This window comes from Sesamum indicum, linkage group LG13 (assembly GCF_000512975.1).
Source record: "Sesamum indicum cultivar Zhongzhi No. 13 linkage group LG13, S_indicum_v1.0, whole genome shotgun sequence".
Taxonomy (NCBI): domain Eukaryota; kingdom Viridiplantae; phylum Streptophyta; class Magnoliopsida; order Lamiales; family Pedaliaceae; genus Sesamum; species Sesamum indicum.
Window position 1 is genome coordinate 945580 of NC_026157.1, and position 13439 is coordinate 959018.

Sequence of the window (13439 nt, forward strand, 5' to 3'; positions counted from 1 at the left end):
ATTAAGCCCACAGCCACAACAAGATGATGAAGCAAGAAAGGGTTTCACATAAAGATAAGGATCAACACATGATTTTAAGTAGATACTTAGACATTAAAGGCCAAAGATGGGAACCAATCTAATTCCATACCCTATGCCTCAATTAAGAGATAGATTTGGAGATCTCCTTCTCATTTGTCCTGACCATTTCTAGGAGGGTGAACAACAATTTATCTCCCCTGTGATATTGAAAATGAGCATATTATCCCTCTATGAAAAAATTATAGCAATTTACCTCCTTATACAGGGAGGTAAATTGCTTCATTTTAAAAATTATAGGGGGGTAAATTATTATATTTTAAAAAATAGAGGGAGGTAAATCGTTATTTGTTTTTTTATAAGGAGATAATTTGTTCATTTACGATATCACAAGGGGGTTACTTGTATTTTTCCCATTTCTAGGATCCTGCTCTGTGATTGTTTATAAATAGAAACTCTTTTGCAGTCATTTAGGTAACCAACTCACTCACTTTTGCTCTCATTTCCTCTCGGGTTTTTTAGCATAATTTTGCGTATTTTTGCACAATATGCGCTTGCTATCACTTTATTCTCGTATTACATTACTCTAACTTTGTTATTTAGACCATTATTCTCACTATATTTCAAGTTTTTCAATTATTGTTTCAGTTGATCAACTATTGACTTAAGTTTTGAAGTGTTAATCCCTGCTTTGCGAGTTAGTCCTCCTTTTGATTTTAACAAAAAATAAAATAAATATTAATTGTCCACGTGCAGTGCGCGTGCACCTTACTAATTGATTGAAAAAGAATGAAGTAACATTATTAGATTCAGAACAAAATGATTGATTAATAATTGATAATTATATAATATATCGATATTAATATCACCGTGTACCACAACAGAACTATTATATAAGCGTTTGACTGAAAATTCTCCCGTATGGAAATATTAATAAATATAATATCTCATAGTAATTAAAAAAAAAGGATGATTTATATTGACATTTTTTAAAATTAAGTCTAAATATACAAAAAAAAATTCAAAATTACAAAGTGTACCTGCTGATAGGAATGCAATGGGTGAAATTTTGTGCTAGGAGTAAGGTGAGATATTTATTCAATTGAGGGCAATTATGTAAATAAAAGGTGAAATTAAGATGTGGTGGAGGGTAAAAAAGGGATTCAAGAAAATTGGGTGTGGAAATAAGGTAGTTGCTCTGGCAGTATCATCAGCCTTTCCTTATTTTGTACTATTGTTGTAATTCACGAGAGCCATTACTTTCTATTCTTTATTGTTTTCTCATTTGAACAGAGAGAACAGAACACACAAGTGAGTGTGCGTGCGCGTGTGGTGGGGCGAGCGAGAGTGGAGAGAGCACAGAGGCAATGGAGACCGTCATTAGTTGCGGACGAGTGGCTCTTTCCCCTAATCAAATCTGCCACCCAACATCTGGTAATTAATCTCTGCTCTTTCTTGACTCATTCTGCTGAATTTCTAAGAGTTATGTCGTCTTCGTCTTTAATTATTTCAGTTGCTGTTAAAAAAATTCAGTTGTTCTTCTATTTAATCTACTTTTTCGTTTCGGTCTGTTGTCAAATTCTGCTAAGTATTTACTAGTTGAAGCTCAATGTGAACTGGAAATTTGCAGGTGAAAAAGCCAATTTTTTTGTTTAGGAAAATTTATTCTTGGGCATCATGTTGCTAGAGAAAGCTAAATACAATTCAGTTTCGTGTTAGACTATCTTTGCAGAAGGTATAGGGATGCCCTCCTTATTTAAAGTATTCTTGAGTGAGATGGAATTTGAGGGTAATTGGCTTAAATCTTAAATTTATTATATCTGGAGTGAACAAACGTTGAATAGAATTGAAATTTTAAGTGTATTAAGAGTTCTTATAAATGTTCTAAGTAGGAAGTAGTTGCCTTCTGAAACTATCCAGATTCAGAATAGTTCTTCTTATTGAGGTGCTATTGGGAAAAACTTTGCAGAATATTGAGTTCCTAAAAGTAACTAAGTATGATTTACTTATATTCCTTTAGGGAAAATTGTGCATTTTCTGTGGGATATAAAGATGGCTGGGTGGATTTTGCAATTATAAATAAATATCATAAAATAATTTCTTGGTTGAGTGGATAGTTGTTCATATTCAGTAGATAACATGACACTGTAGTCTCTTTGCCAGATGCATGTTCTCACTGACTTTTTTCTGATGGAAGCAAAGGTAAGCTTTGTTCCATTTTGCTAGCATCAGTAAGTTAGATTTTAGCTTAGTGAAAAGGTTGCATTTAGTTCTTGTCATCCTTTGAACTATTATTTTCAACCAACCTGTAATCCTGAATCGAGCATTGGCCATTGAGGTTATTTAAGTATTTGGATACATCATAGTAGCACTTACTATTTTACTCCTTTTTACATGTCATTATCAGGCCTTATCAACAGGTTTTTGCAATGTTGGTGTGCCAATTTGAATATATATGGGTCTCTTGAAATCACATAGACATGGGTTGCTCGAAAACTATTGCACTTTCCTCTCATTAATCATTCCATGACAGTTACATTGCTTGTCATTTAGAGTTTTTGCAAATAGAGACAAAGGTCACCGTGTTGTGCTGTCGAATGCAAAATCGGTTCTCTAGGACACTTAATTATATCATTATCCTTCTTATATGACAAGGACGGAATCATATGGTGTCGGTGCATAGATGAAAAATTCGAAGATATAAAAATTTCAGCAATACTGCAATAGTAAGTCAAGAAAGGAACGAGGCCGACTTTATTTATTTCATATGTTCCATGTAATATCTGGTGATGTTTAATACAAGATTTACATATAAAACATAAGACACGTGGATTCCCCCATTTGAAGAAAGAATGGATTGTTTAGTAAGCATGATAGTTCAGTATCTATTAGCATGTCGTATATGTGTTGTGCACCACTTGGAAATGTTCTGTCGAGCCCATTTCCTGAAGAAGAACTGAGCCAACTTCTGAATTAGCAGTTGCAATGTGGAGTTGAAGACAAATAAAAGTTCCAATTAGATCACTTAATATTTATGCTTGCCTTTCTCGTCTTGCTCTTCGTTTTTGTTTCTGCATAAATAGAGTAGTCTTTCGGCATCCACGTCTAGTGATCAAACACGGTTTCTATCAGCAAACTAAGATCATAACGCAAACCAATAGAATATATGCCTTTTCATTTACAAAAGTATTTGAGATTAGTAAACATCGAAAGTTCTTCATTATTTTTTTTTTATTTTTTTTTTGCATTCTTTCACATGTACAATTATACTCAGATTGTCTTTAGCTTATATACTGTGCAACCAACTTGCAGAGTTTGTAACTTGTCTAAGCTATCTGTTATCTTTTCATCACACTTAACATTTGAAAACTTGTCATAGGATTTTGAACAACTTCCTTATGTTCTTACATCTATTGTTTCACTAACCCAGTCACCAAGGTAGAATGACACGATCCACTTAATATGATTGGATGGGTCTTAGTCTGTTCCTTGTGCAGAGTAAAACATCTAGTGTGGCTGATGTAGTAATTCTATTTTTCAGAACAACTGCCATATTCTGGCCATAGTTGTAAAATGCGCGCCATGGCTCAAGCCCAATGTCATTTTTAGAAAATGGCCTGCAGAAGGCGCGCCTTTCTGTGTGGCGCAGAAGCGCGTTAAGGTTGCCTTTCTTCAGCCCAACCCTTTTTCGGTTGGGCTGCAATTCGCCCAGTTTTTTTCAAAGATTGGGCTTCGCCCAGTTTAAAGAAGGCTGGGTTTCAACAAGCCCAGCCTTTTAACTTAAAATTTTATAATAAAAATAAAAAAAAAAGTAAAAGAGAAAAGAAGAGACGTAAACCTTTCAGACATCTCTGCCGGCTTCGACAAGCACAGAAACGCGTCCTCTCTCGTCCCTCTCTCTCTCTGCAGCTCGTGACTCGCTGTCATGTCTCCATCTTCAAACAACGACTCGGCTTCAAAGAAGAAATGGGGTCTTAGTAATAGATACTTTATGTTTGTTTGTAATGTTTAAAATAATTTCTAGTGTTTATATTTAATTGGTTCTGCATGATTGATGGTGAAAGATATTAATGTATGAATATATAATTTGTTTTTGTAAATATGTATCATGCTTTAAAAAGGCGCACACCGTGCACCATGGCTCTAGGGGACCTTCACCGTGTGCCTGTACCAACTATGGTCTTAGCCTACCTGGGATTAAATAATCTTTTCTTCATATAGGTAATGAGACAGAATAGTATGCTGGCATGCTACTTATTTTAGCATGGCATTTAATCCTTTCATAAAGTGACCTTGAGTAGAACTTTAAAATGAATATTCAGTTGAGGCCGAAAAGTATGCTCAGGCTTTCTAGTTATAGCGTCAGATATAGCTTGAAATTCTATGGATAGCTTACATTTTATGTGGTATGATTTGGAGAAACAAAGTTAGTCATGTTTGGATTAAGAAAGGAGGGAGTTGACCGCGAAAGTTCTATGTGGTTAGCTGATGCTAAAGATCTTTAACACCTCCTATAGTTATTAACTTGTTTATTACATGCAATCATTGCTTTGCGCTTTTTAATTTTCCACTAATAATTGTATTGAATCTATGCTAACTTTACAGCCTTTTGTTTTGTGTTCATCCGTATGCTCCAACATCCTCTTTGCGAGTTTACTCCGGTGAAAAGATTTTGTAACTTTATTTGTCGAAGTATGAGTCCGTTTAAGATGCATTACTGCTGTGTACAGGCGATAGATACCCACTTCATAAACAATGGGCAAATCGAAGCACATTGATGATAATGCCAATTGCTGGTCAAGGGAAAGGTGGAGTTTTAGATAAACCAATAATAGAAAAAACAACTCCAGGGCGGGAGTCTGAGTTTGATTTGAGGTATGGATATCAAAACGTTAACCAGGTATTCTATTCTTTGTAAGCATGAAGTTTCCAGGTTGCCTTAATCTTAATTAAAGAGTTTTACGATATCTAACTTATACCCTACACCATTAATCGGAATTGTTTTCTTTTATTGGTTCGTTCGTTATTTAGCTAATCAGCACTCCAGCCAGTCCTAGTTGTGTTATATACAACATGGTTATTTCTTTTATCATATTGTATCAAAAATTTATTTATTGAATGGGAGCATTTACTATTGGGACTCTCAGATTCTTTGGTTCGGACTCACAGATTCTTCGATTGGGACATTGAATGTATTTGGTTTCTATATCAGTTTCATTATGATTTGACTTATGTGGAAATCTTCTCTCAGCTCTGACAAGCTAGGTTCTGGGTTTTGTTTCTCTAATTTGTCATCGTGACAGCAATTATTCTTCTTGCCCTGTCCAAAGTTATAAGATCTTCCAATTTTGGAGGTTTAATACTGTTGGAAAGGATAGTGCCAGACTAAAAATGGACAAGTTGGGATGTTTGGAGGCAAAGTAAGAACAGCAACTCTTATAGTCTGAATAGCTTAGGAACTATGATACTGTGATCCTTTTGAACGCTGTGGAGCACCGAATGGTGCCTATTTTATAGATCAGGTAGTTTAAGGAACATTTAACCAATTGTGGAGGAGATAAATGCTTAAACTCAGATCACAATATTACATGAAACTATACCTCAACAAATAGGTAATCCTGTTGTTTTGTAGTCAGAGTCTTTAAGCTTTAGACCTTAACTTAGTGTTTGGATAATTTTGTGACTTTAGTGTTTTTCTTATATTTCCGGATACTGGCCTGTGTGCTCTATCTAAAGATACATTTATTCTTTTGGTAAGAATGATTTTTGTACGCAACTTTCCGACCAGGATGCTTACATGCCTCCCATCCCAAGATTTACCAGACAATCATTAATTGCTAGGATTGTCTGGGGATTGTGAGACAAAGCTGAGACAAACTGAAGTCAGATATCATTTTTGTTTCCATTTAGGAGTCATTATGTCATTCCATGCTACTTTTGGACCTTGAATAATGACAATGCCATATTCTTAAGAACATGAGAAAATAGTAATGGTCAACCTGATTTTTACTAACAACACATTTATGTGTTTTCAGAGTAAAACAAAACATGTGATGTAAAAATAGTGTCACACTCTTGTTGTCATGCAAAGCTCAATCTAATTAAGAAGATGGTTCAGTGAATATTCATGAGGCGGCCCAGCCCCACATCATTCATAAGAAAAGAAGAAGTCTTCTCAAAGAGAGTATTTTACAATGTTTTTGTCTTTCTTCCCTTTTACCTAATTCCCCTTCTTTAGATAAACTGCCTAGTTCCTGGTTTTGGGAGTATAAGACTCCTACAATTAAGTAAATCCTAAATATGCTCTTTCCAAAACATAAAGACAAAAAATATTCTCTTTCTAATAGATAGGAATAAAGTAAACTTCAATTATCATCCTTTTAGTTTGATCCTGGATTACCCTTATATGAGCAGAGTTTTCCAGCGTTGTCTTTAATGGATAAGACATGGACACCCTTGTCTTCTCACATTCAACTTTTTAACTTCCTCCATGTTTTGGGATTTGAACTTTGGTATTTGAATGATGGGTACCAAGCTCATCTTAGCTCCGATTCTCTGATTTGCATCCCTTGAGATAAAATATAGTTGGATCCATCAATTAATCATAACTTATATTGAAAGAAGAGGGAATACATACGAATGATTTGAACATTATGCATTAATCAGATATACTGCTTATGGGGTCTCTGAAAGCTGAATTTGTTAATTATAGTCCTATCCTCGTTCCCAATGGTTGAAGTTACACTATTATAAACCCCTTTCCATATTTCATATGTTGTTCTACCTAATTTTACTAGTTGGTAGTATTATCTGTATCCAGGGTTTCCAATCTTGCTAGCTTTCTCCAATGATGAAAATTGATTCTTGTGTAGAAATACCATAGCCTAACCAAAACAATGAAAAGGGATGTAAATAAAAGATCAAAACAAGTGGTTTGTTTGATTATGTGCATTTACCACATAATATACTTTCACATGTACATGGCCCCATCCCCAAATAATCCTGTCTTCATTTTGTGTGTATTTCATGTATTTGCAAGTATGACAATGTCTTGTAGCTGTAGTTATCTTTTCTAATTCAAAAAGTCAGATTCTTGGAAACTTGAGAACTCCTTCTACCTGTCCAAAACTGAATGAGGAGCACCATTCCAGCTAATAGTTTGACCTTTTAATTTAGCACCTGCGTTTTGATTTTGTATTTTCCTCAATTCTGCCACATGTTGGTGTTTTTGGGCTTCATAACTATTTTCCTAGAAACCAGCTATGTGTTATAAAAGTCTTTTCATCTAGGTCTCCGCCCTACCTAATGGATAGAAGGCCATACCTAACTTTAAAAGAATAAAAAATGAAATACCTGTTTTACTTCTCTCTTCCACCTAATTCTGCACACAATGCATTAAGCAGTTTAATAAACTTCATTGGTTTTTAATGTCCTTGTGTGTACTTTGCTCATAAACGATCTAGTTTGTGTGTAGTTTGTCGACTCTATTGCCTGAAAAGGATCAATTTTCTCATGTGAGTGACTAGTTAGGCCGGTATCACTTGGAAAAGGAAGAGGAAAGATGAATTTATTGAAGTGAATGGTCCTTTGCAATGTGGGGAATATTGATTTGTTGAACCAATTCCCGAAAGATGGTTAGGTTGGGTTGGCATCCCTACTATACAACTGGTTAAACTTTGATATTAAATTTTATATAATCATTTCCGTAAATATTTTGATTACGTTGTTCTATATATTGATTTTTTGACAAGATTAGATAGACTTTTCCATATTTGATTTTGTGGTGGCAACTCTAGTTTAATTTTCTCTTTATGGTGTAGTAACTGTCTAATTTCTAGGATATCTGTGATGTAAACTCGACGTGATATTCTGAAAATTGAGAAAACACAAACAAAATTAATTTTTTTGAATTTAGTTAATGTTAAAGTTTAATTTGAACAGAAATTCAAATGGATAAAAAACTCAAGCCAAATTCAAATGATATGCTAGCATAGTTAATTCTTCTGTGCCCGTTCTTAAATTTTCTTCGATTCACTAATTGCATTTTCTTGCATTTTCAATTAGTTAATAGTTATCACTTGGACAAGGTTCACACTATTGCTTGTAATATTAATGATGGTTGATTTGCACCCCTTCAAAATTCGGATGATTAAATTTTTACATTACCGGAAGCCCATCAACTGTTATTAAGTGAATTGGTAAAGTATTCTTGTGATTTGATTGTGGAAAATACATAATAATTGCATTATTCATTTTAAGAAACTCCATTGCTTGATGTTGATGTGAATTCAAGAATTATAGGGAAAAGAGGTTCACATAAGGACTCAAAACGTACTAAACTTTTGGGCACACCTTCTTATGCTGGGGTAGGATACAAAAGTATCAATGCATGTATTTATTGTGCATAGGCCTGGGTCAGATATCACTTACTCATTGAAAGGTAGGACATCGTTTTCAATATAATACGGTATCCTTGGTCAGTATCGGTTGAGTCTTTCTAGAAAGGCCTTCCTGTATGCTCTAATTCACTCACTAGTTTGTAGAAGTTTTCGTCTTTTAGTTTGTTGCCCGAATACATCTGTTCTATTTTCTCACTTCTACAATATACGCCTGAACTTTTTTGGAGTTTGATGCTTTGTGAATGATATTTGCATGAGTAGTTGTTCCAAAAAGATCAGCAGTTATTGAGATGAAAGTATACAAAAGTCTTTCTTTTGTTTCTCCAGGAAGTCGAGGAAAATGTCTCCACCTTATCGTGTGCTGCTGCATAACGACAATTACAATAAAAGGGAGTATGTTGTGCAGGTACTTATGAAGGTTATACCGGGGATGACTCTTGATAATGCTGTGAATATTATGCAAGAAGCACACTACAATGGGTTGTCTGTGGTGATAATATGCGCTCAAGCTGATGCAGAAGAGCACTGCATGCAGCTTCGAGGCAATGGCCTTTTGAGCTCAATTGAGCCTGCCAGTGGTGGTTGTTGACAACATGCCTTTGGGTAATTTATAAGTAGCAACTTGGCATGTAATTCGACACCGCATATATGTGTACATAAAAAAGTTGGAAGATGAATTGTCTATCCTGAGTACCATATTACTATGATTACGATACACATAATAAACTTATTTCATATTCACTTGTGGATTATCTCCTTTGTAGTCTGTAGTTTGCCATGCGATCTCACTTTTGATCTATATCCTGTCTGCTACTGCTCTGTGCTCCCTAATTTAAAATTTATTCGTCCGGATGGTAATAATGATGGGGAAACTTTTCGGAAGATGCCATGCATTTAACTGGTGGCTAATTATTGTGAGATGTTTTTGGAATTTATAAAATATTGAATTTTAATCTAAAAGTAAACTTTTTTGAAGTGTTTGAATAAAATAAGATAAGAAAGTCTATAAGATATTATTAATGATAATTTTGTAACAAAAATAATTACAATTAAAAGAGTTTATTTATATTTTATAAGTCTAATATCATATAAAATATTTTGAAAAACTTATACATTTACCTAAACATATTCTAAGCTGTATGAGATGTGGAAGAAGTGATGAAGCTTATTGTGGGAGTAGATGTTGCCGGAGTTGATTTTTTTTTTTTTTTTTTTTTTTTTTTTGGGAGTTTTTTTTTTTTTTTTTTTTTTGTTTTTTGGGAGGGGGAATTGCACTTTTAATCTTGTAAGTGTAGAAGTTTTGCATATTTAGTCCTCCAACTAAGAATGTAACACATTTAGTCATGTATTTTTTTAAGTTTAACACTTTTGGTCCTACACCAAATTAATGTCATTTTGTCCTTCTGTTGATAAAAGCCTCGTAGTCCAACCATGTACTCAAAATTAGACCCAACAGGTTTTCAAAATAAAAGTAAGCCTTATAAATTCATACTTTGTTTTGACCGTCTTGCCATTGGGTAGTCAAAGTTCCTGATTATATGGACTTCCCACAGCTATACTATTGCGGCAGATGGTTCGTAGGTACTTGACTCATTCAGCAACAATGAGTATAATCCTGTTCCGTTTTCTACCTTAGGGCATAAAGATACTCCAAAATAGATATTAATAAGATTTTGGATGAACAAGTTGAATAGAAACCTTGAATTTATTAAAAGGAACATCTGAAATATGATATAGATATTTATTCCTCTATTGAATGAGACAACAATTAGCCTCTTACGGAAAAGAAAACTTGACTTGTTGGGAAAATCTCCATACATTGAAAGAATACTAACACTTAGAAAATTTAAAGACAATTAATTTTTGCAAGAGTTGGAGAAGTTTTCTGATATCTGCTTCCTACCTCTTTATTTTAATAGCCCGCGGATTTCTATTACGGACTTCAAACTTGTTTTAGATAGCGTTATTGCGTTATTCACCTATATTGGTTCTCAATTTTTCAGTTGTGGTCATTATGGTTTGTAGACCATGTGCTTGTCATCTGGTGTTCTTCGCTTTTCTGATTGTTGGCGTTTTTGTCCTCTTCTAGCGACAGTCTTCCTTTTGTTTTTTTACATCTTGGAGTTTTTACCTAACTTTATCAAAAGCCTTTCTTTTGCTCTTTTCTGATTTTGGTTGGGTTCTTTTTATATGGGTTACCCGGATCTTTGCCCTGAAAAGGGTTTTTCTTGTTTTTCACTGCAAGGCATAAATTGTTATGCCATTGCCCAACATGCATCATTTTCATGCTTTTTTCCTTGTGGCCTCCATTGCATGCAACTTATTCTCCTAAACGAGCATTCTTTTCTTCTCGAATAAGCTTTCTGCAAACTTGGTGGTTTTTTTCTATAATAGAGCTTAATAGAAATGATCCATTTAATTTATTTGAAAATATTTTAAACGGACATTTGATTTTATCCATCTCAGTGAGACAAACTCATAACCCCCAAGCTCTTGAGGTAGATCTTTCGTCTTATACCAGGGAGCTTCTCCAGTGGCAACCTTGACTTTGTAAAATGCTACCATGTCAGGTCTCTGCAAATTGATAAAATGAAATGTTTGATGAGATCTTTTTCCTATAGTTTCTAGAGCCGCTGAAATAAATTTAAACACCAAAATATCTCTCATTTAAGAGGAGGATTATTTCGCCATGAGTCATAGACCACGACACTTTTCCATAAAGTTTTGAGATTTTCAAAATCCTGATGACATAGTATGAACTAAAGCGAGAGCTCCAAAATCATATCATTCTCTTACTTCTTCTGGGTGAGACCCTCAACCATCCAAGTCTTGTTATATTTATTTGAATGTGTCTACTATGATTTTACTTGGATTGATTTTTTTGTGGAAAATCAATTTTTTCCACATTCTTCGGTATATCTATCAACCAGAACACAAGAATTTGATTCATTTTTATTAACTTTAGAGGTATTTGTCATTGACCAGAGGTTAATATCTCCCTCTTTAACTGGAGAGGTGCTAGGTTGACTTAAACTATTAGGAGTTTGCACTTCCTATGGGTCAATTGTTGCCTTTCACCAGAGTCTGATAATGGCCTCATCCAAGCAATACTTGAATCTACCACTACAGTTTTAGAGCCATGTTCTCTAAGTTCAGGTTTAAAGCCCTGCTCTCTCGATTCTATAGTCATCACCGTAGTTGATGCGTTTCGAATTGGTTATAGTAACGAGTCCCATAGCACACAAGAAGCAAGTTTGGTACTTATGATGGCGATTTGGACAGTATAAGATCAACTTGTGGAACTTGGCTAGCTACTTGGCTTTAACCGTCAATTGTCCAAACTTCTTATCAAGCTCATCAAAGTTTCTCTGAAACGCTTAAGCCACATAATGATGGAGTCTGCTTCAAATGCTTCCATCTCTTGCCAAGAAATCTACCAGAACATTGTCATGAGATTAATAACGACAATATCATAGCAATAATATTGACATTCCACTTGCCATCTAATAATAAGAACTTTCTCAATTTGTGATTCAAGTTTATTTTTCAAGAAAGCTTTAACATTCATATTATCAACTTTTAAAGTAAATTCTTTGGTTAGTAGAAATAAAGGTCATTTCTTAAACGTCTTCCAAACATCAAAGGCTACCTGAGCAATATCTCTCAATAGTTTGTTGAACATGATCTTTTCTGTAGAAAGAAACAAACAAGTTCAACCAACATGATTCAAACATACAAAGCAGCAAAGTTCAACAAGTCAATATTAAATACCCAAAGGCTCCTCCTGAGGGACTGCCTTGGGGCTTAACCCTAAATGAGAAAAGAGCCTCAAGGGATCACTACTGTGCAAAAATACCATGCCTAAAATTAGTTACGAGACGGAAGAAGTTGTGGGCCAACTGATTGAGGGGTACCTAGAAAATTTAAGAGGCCTCCTAGTAAAAATAAGTGATGGGGAAACGAAGACCTACCCTAAGTTGGTTGGTGAAAAGCACAAGCAGTTGGCGAGGTGAGAATCTACTTGGCTATCAGGGGAAGGAGTATAAATAGTATAGTTCGGAGGGATCCCATACTCCTCTATCAAACGACGGGCGTCAGAGGATCTGAGGGAAAAAGGGGCCTAATCCCCAACAACAAGGCTATCTCTTCTCTCCCTCACCACCAACCTCTTCCAATTCAACCCTCTCCTCCTCTCCGTGCAAGCCCTCTTCCTCATTCTCCCCAGTGTCTTCATTCTCCTCCGTCTCTAAGGATTCATCCAACACACAATGCTAAGCAGCAGCAGCAGCACTCCTCAAGCTCCACCTCCGAGCCCCTCTATAGGTAGATGAGCCATTGCCTATCCCCCAAGAAGTGTCCTAAGAGCCATTGCAGGTTCTTGCAAAAGAATTTGGCCCAAGAGATCTCGAGTCCACGAACCTCATCATACATGCGGCTTTTGCACGCATCAACGTTATATCATAACATTTTAACATATGTTTTCTAAAACTTTTTATAATTAATAATTGATATTATATATTTTACAATAATATATTTTTATTTGCAAAAAAGTAAAATTTAAAAAAAAAATCACCTCTTAAGTTAAAAAAATAAATAACTTAAAGCATGAGTTCGAAATCTTGGCCGAGCTCAACTCGTTTTCACCCTAGTCTGGATCGGGGGCAAGGTAGAGGCGGGCAGGGGCATTTTGAGAGCCCTTAGTGGGACAAGTCTCAAGTCAAATTAAATTAGAACGGACCATATTGACGGGTCCGAGCAAACTTGCCCCGAACTGTTGTTGCCATTCCTAGTGTTCAGGCGGCAAGAAGGCAGATGGTCGAAGAGAAAGGGTGGGTGGTGTTAAATGGAGGTACAGTTCGCACTGTTTTCCTTTATTTAGGAAACTTCTCTGCAGTATCTTCTACGATGAATTGGAAGAGTAACTTTGTGTGTTCAATATTGAAGGACGCAATGCCAATAGATAGAAATGAGATTTTAGGGATAATTACAAATCAATCAACCTACTTATCAAAATTATTAATC

The 13439-nt window shown here is 35.2% G+C and overlaps 1 protein-coding gene across 2 annotated transcripts; it reads left to right on the top strand.

Annotated features, from left to right (window-relative positions):
• LOC105176031 (ATP-dependent Clp protease adapter protein CLPS1, chloroplastic) lies at nt 1266-9169 on the top strand. 2 transcript variants are annotated; one of them, XM_011098706.2, is made up of 3 exons: nt 1266-1452; nt 4749-4918; nt 8824-9169. In XM_011098706.2, the coding sequence occupies exons 1-3, from the start codon at nt 1386-1388 to the stop codon at nt 9004-9006; spliced, it is 420 nt and encodes a 139-aa protein (XP_011097008.1). In that variant the 5' UTR covers nt 1266-1385; the 3' UTR covers nt 9007-9169. The 2 variants fall into 2 exon arrangements, with proteins under 2 accessions (XP_011097008.1, XP_011097007.1); XM_011098705.2 differs by having other exon boundaries at nt 1271-1452; nt 4749-4893; nt 8745-9169.

What these genes read in the sequence shown, in the direction of transcription:
- LOC105176031 (XM_011098705.2), top strand. Translation starts at nt 1,386, where the DNA reads ATGGAGACCGTCATTAGTTGCGGACGAGTGGCTCTTTCCCCTAATCAA. An exon ending in AATCTGCCACCCAACATCTG is followed by an intron (nt 1,453 to 4,748) that starts GTAATTAATCTC and finishes TGCTGTGTACAG; the next exon opens with GCGATAGATACCCACTTCAT. An exon ending in GAGTCTGAGTTTGATTTGAG is followed by an intron (nt 4,894 to 8,744) that starts GTATGGATATCA and finishes TTGTTTCTCCAG; the next exon opens with GAAGTCGAGGAAAATGTCTC.